This window comes from Pygoscelis adeliae, unplaced genomic scaffold, assembly GCF_000699105.1.
Source record: "Pygoscelis adeliae isolate BGI_AS28 unplaced genomic scaffold, ASM69910v1 Scaffold28, whole genome shotgun sequence".
Taxonomy (NCBI): Eukaryota; Metazoa; Chordata; class Aves; order Sphenisciformes; family Spheniscidae; genus Pygoscelis; species Pygoscelis adeliae.
This window is the reverse complement of record NW_008825298.1, coordinates 48,272-53,144: the sequence shown is the minus strand read 5'-3', so window position 1 is coordinate 53,144 and position 4,873 is coordinate 48,272. Positions and strand designations below refer to the sequence as shown.

The 4,873-nt window shown below is 61.9% G+C and overlaps 1 protein-coding gene across 1 annotated transcript in view; it reads left to right on the top strand.

Annotated features, from left to right (window-relative positions):
- The window catches only part of UNC13A (unc-13 homolog A (C. elegans)), a gene marked incomplete at its 5' end in the record, with an annotated part of 30,918 nt that overhangs the window by 16,093 nt on the left and 9,952 nt on the right, over positions 1–4,873 (top strand). Inside the window, 13 exons of the mRNA XM_009329967.1 lie at positions 285–353; positions 489–578; positions 744–878; positions 1,219–1,352; positions 1,557–1,642; positions 1,896–2,022; positions 2,110–2,206; positions 2,350–2,493; positions 3,044–3,127; positions 3,412–3,489; positions 3,770–3,858; positions 4,014–4,166; positions 4,318–4,441. Coding sequence (XP_009328242.1) covers positions 285–353; positions 489–578; positions 744–878; positions 1,219–1,352; positions 1,557–1,642; positions 1,896–2,022; positions 2,110–2,206; positions 2,350–2,493; positions 3,044–3,127; positions 3,412–3,489; positions 3,770–3,858; positions 4,014–4,166; positions 4,318–4,441 — 1,410 coding nt within the window. The remainder of the gene's footprint in view (positions 1–284; positions 354–488; positions 579–743; positions 879–1,218; positions 1,353–1,556; positions 1,643–1,895; positions 2,023–2,109; positions 2,207–2,349; positions 2,494–3,043; positions 3,128–3,411; positions 3,490–3,769; positions 3,859–4,013; positions 4,167–4,317; positions 4,442–4,873) is intronic.

Here is a 4,873-nt window from a genome sequence, read left to right as displayed (position 1 = left end):
CACCGGGCGCGCCCCCGTGGGCCCCGTGTGTCGTCGCCGGCTGCCGGTGAGCCCCGGCCACCAGCGAGGACATGCTTTTCTCCGTGGGCATCCCATGCCCCGCCGGCAGGGCTCTGATGAAGGAAGGAGGGAAGGAAGGACAGCAGGACAGCAGGAAGGAGAGGGATGAGCTGGGGGCGGCGTGGGCCGGGCTGGGGGCAGAGAGAGCCAGGGGCAGCGGGGAGGGGGGGACGGTCCCTGCCTCCTTTCCCCCGTTTACCTGGCTCTGGGGTGTTTCTCCGCAGAAGGAGCGGTTCGTCAAACTCCTCGACCAGCTGCACAACTCGCTGCGGATTGACCTCTCCATGTACCGGGTAAGGTGCCTGCTGTGCCTCAGTTTCCCCACCGGTCTAATAAGGTCTGAAACAACAGGCAGCTGTTTTCTCCCCCTCCACTTGCCCCTGTGAGAGTTTTGTGTGCAACTCCACTCTTTTCTTCCCCTTTGGCAGAACAACTTCCCTGCCAGCAGTCCTGAACGGCTGCAGGATCTCAAGTCCACGGTGGATTTGCTGACCAGCATCACCTTCTTTCGGATGAAGGTACTGCTGGGGCCCCACTTGCCCCGTCCCTCTGGTGGGGAGCCTGACCCTCGCTGGCCCCGGTTCTTTGCAAGGTTGGGGTCGCGCTGGCTCCGTGGTAGCTCCCGGATGGCCGGCCGGGGCTGCGGGTCTGCCTCCAGCACGGCTCCCTCCCCGTGCGCCCAGGTCCAGGAGCTGCAGAGCCCGCCACGAGCCAGCCAGGTGGTGAAGGACTGCGTGAAAGCCTGCCTCAACTCCACCTACGAGTACATCTTCAACAACTGCCACGAGCTGTACAGTCGCGAGTACCAGACAGACCCGGTGTGTGGGGCGGGGGGAGCTGGGACGCGCTGGGATGCCGGGCGCTGTGGGAGGACCTCTCTGCCCCCCGCCGACCTTCCCCATCCCCTGCCCTTCTCCTTCACTCAATGCTCCTGCTCCCTCTCCAGAGCGCTCAGCTCCATGCAGAATGAGCCCCAAGCCTTGGGCAGGGTTTGAGCCCCACTGCTGTGGGGTTGAGACCAGGGTCAGACAAGGCGGGGACTGCGTGGGGGCCTCCAGGGTGTTCCCAGAGCCCTCCTGCCTCCTCATTAGCCCCGCCATGAAATCGAGCCCCGCGGGTCAGGTGACCGGAGCCTCTGCTGTGTCCCCATCACTCCAGACTAAGAAAGGCGAGGTGCCCCCTGAGGAGCAGGGCCCCAGCATCAAAAACCTGGACTTCTGGTCCAAGCTCATCACTCTGATAGTCTCCATTATCGAGGAGGACAAGAACTCCTACACGCCCTGCCTGAACCAGTGAGTAGGTGCTGGGAAAGGGGACCCTGCTTCGCACCCGGGGGGATGCCCACAGGGCAGCAGTGGTAGCTTTAGTCCTTTGGAAGTGGGTTGTAACATCCATTCTACAGATGGGGAAACTGAGGCAGACGGGAGGTGTGGGGGGGACGTATCTCCAAATGGAGGGCTGGTCCACCCTGTGTCCACGCTTTGCCCCCACCCCAGGTTCCCCCAGGAACTGAATGTGGGGAAGATCAGCGCCGAGGTGATGTGGAACCTCTTTGCTCAGGACATGAAGTATGCGATGGAGGGTGAGTCCCCCCATGCCGCTCCGAGCCGGGTGGGGGAACCAGGCAGGAGCCGCACTCTGTTCCCACCTCACCTGTTCCCTGGGCAAACCCATTTCACCCCCTCATCAACACGATGCCTAGCTTAAATCCCACCCAAGAAGCACTTCCATCTCCACCCCGTTACCCTGGCATCCCCGGAGCTGCCCTTGGGGCAGCTACTCCCCAGGTTTGGGGCTCAAAGCAACCCCTGCGCGCACTCGCCTTCCCCGTGCAGAGCACGACAAGCATCGCCTGTGCAAAAGCGCGGACTACATGAACCTGCACTTCAAGGTGAAGTGGCTGTACAACGAGTACGTCACCGAGCTGCCCTCCTTCAAGAGCCGCGTGCCCGAATACCCCGCGTGAGTGCAGCCCTCGGGGGGCAGGAGAGGGGGTGCCTTGCACCCCGTGGGCTGGCTGGCCTCACCAGGGACGGGCCTCTCTTCCAGCTGGTTCGAGCCCTTCGTTATCCAGTGGCTGGATGAGAATGAAGAGGTGTCCCGGGATTTCCTGCATGGAGCGCTGGAGCGGGACAAGAAGGATGGGGTATGAACAGGACTGTCAGTGGGCACAGGAGCCGCAGCTGGGGGTGGGCGAGGGGCTTGTCCCTCAATGCCCAGCGTGTCCCCACATCGGGGCCAAAATCTCCCCTCCCTGCCTCCTGCTGACATTGCCTCTCACTCCCCCAGTTCCAGCAGACGTCGGAGCACGCACTCTTCTCTTGCTCCGTGGTGGACGTCTTCTCCCAGCTCAACCAGAGCTTCGAGATCATCAAGAAACTTGAGTGCCCGGATCCCCAGATTGTTGGGCACTACATGCGAAGGTTTGCCAAGGTGGGCAGCTGCCAGGATGGGAACCACTGGGACGGGAGCACCCCTGGGACCCCGGTCCCAGCCCTGGCCCGGAGCTCCTGGGCTCTCTCTGCTGTCTCCTGTCTAGCTGTAGGCAGTGGCATAGGACACAGATTGCACGACCTCTAACAGCAATGCTCAAGCAAACGTGCCATGAACAGACCCTGTGGCTCTCCCAGCTTTGCTAGCATGGGAGATTAGCTAATTAATGATTTAACTGGTTAATTAATCTAGATTAATTAAATGCCACTGGCTCGCTGCAGTGTGGGAGGGAGTTGCATGCAGGCTTGATGGCTGGTGCTTTCACAGCTGTGCTGGAGCTGCCCATGGAGACCAGATGATCTGGATCTGGCTTCCAGTGGCTGTGCCCATGCAGCTCCCGGTTCATCTGTGGGACCAGAGGATCTAGGGGTCTCAGGGCATATCCAGGCATTGGGTTGTTTCACTGCTGTGGGACTCATGGTCTCCTTCTCTCCCTCCTTCCTCCTCTGTGCTGCTGTCTGGGTGGGTCCCATCCCTCGTTTGGCTGCAGACCATCAGCAATGTGCTACTCCAGTATGCCGAGATCATCTCCAAGGATTTTGCCTCGTACTGCTCCAAGGAGAAGGAGAAAGTGGTGATGTATCTCCCTTCTGCTTGCCACCTGCCTGGTGCTGCCAGGCAGGACTGTCCCCACACAGTGACCCCAGCCATCACCTCAGCTCCAGAGCTGGTTCCCATGATGCTGGTCCTGCCCTCGGTCTCTGTCCGATGGCAGTCCCTGAAATGCTGCCAGGCAGGGCTCTGTGCCATGACTGTCCCTGTGTCCCCCAGTGCAGGGTGGGAGGGACCTGGAGAGGTGGGCAGCTGTTCCAGCCACATTTGTTGGTGCTGACCCCACTCTCCATCCCACCCCTCCAGCCCTGCATCCTGATGAACAATATCCAGCAGCTCCGCGTCCAGCTCGAGAAGATGTTTGAAGCCATGGGTGGGAAGGAGGTGCGTATCGGGGGTCTCCAGGAGGGAGCCCTGTGGAGGGGCTGGATAAGTCCCTTCTCCCCAGAGGCAGCCCCTTCCCCAGCTCCACAGTGCTGGGAGCAGACCCCAGTTCCTCACTCCTGTATGGGATCACACTGTCCCACTCCATGGCACACTGCTCTCCTACGATGTCAGACGACAGATGGGCTTCACCCTGCCCAGGGGTGCATTTGGGGTGCAGAGACCCCCCCCGGGCTGGGCCAGGGACTCTGATGCCTTCTCCAACCTGTCCCTCCTTCAGCTGGACACAGAAGCCAGTGATATCCTCAAGGAACTGCAGGTGAAACTTAACAACGTCCTGGACGAGCTGAGCCGAGTCTTTGCTACCAGGTACACCCAGGCGAGAGGGCGTGGGTGGTGGGCCAAGGAGAGGTTTGGGGGTCCAGGAGCTGCGGCTGAGGCCAGGCTGGGGGCTCTGCTTGGCCAAGCGCGTCCCGGGCACGGCTGTGGGGGATGCTGAGCTGCCTGGGCATTGCGGTCCCCAGTTTCCAGCCACACATCGAGGATTGCGTGAAGCAGATGGGTGACATCCTGGGCCAGGTGAAGGGCACCGGCAACGTCCCTGCCAGCACCTGCAGCAGCGTTGCACAGGATGCTGACAACGTCCTGCAGCCCATCATGGACCTCCTGGACAGCAAGTGAGTGTGGGGGGCAACAGGGACCCCCACCCTCCCTAATGCCCCTGACCCGCCCCGGGAGTGTGGAAGACCTGCAGGGTCAGGGCGACTGGGCAAGGGGTGGCAACAGGGGTGCCGTGCCAGGAATTTTAGCCCCGTCCCCTCTCTGCAGCCTGACGCTCTTTGCCAAGATCTGTGAGAAGACAGTGCTGAAGCGGGTGCTGAAGGAGCTCTGGAAGCTGGTGATGAACACGATGGAGAAGACCATCGTCCTGCCCCCGCTCACTGACCAGACGGTGAGTGATGGGGAGCGGGACCAGGGGACGGGGGACCCTGGAGCTGAGATGCAGGTGGCTGATGGGGGCCAGTGTGGGACACTGCTGGCCAGGTGCCCTCACTGGCAGCTGAGGGGGTGGGGACTTCGGCGGCCTCCCCAAACCTGCCCCCAGCTCATGGCCAGGGAAGGGATGGAGGAGAGAAAGGTCATCCTTGACCCAGGTGCCCGGTGCAGCCCAGCACCCTCTTGGATGGCTTTGCCAAAGGACCTTCCTGCCATGTCCCGCATGGCACCAGGAGGGGGCACTGGTCCTTTCCTCTCCATCCTTCCCTCTGAGCTGGGGCAGCATCCCGTGCCATGCTCACCAGCACCGGCTGTGGGCTCGGTCCCTGTGCCAGGAGGTGAATCAGGAGGCTCTCGGAGTGCGGGGAGCCACTGCCTGTCGGCCTTG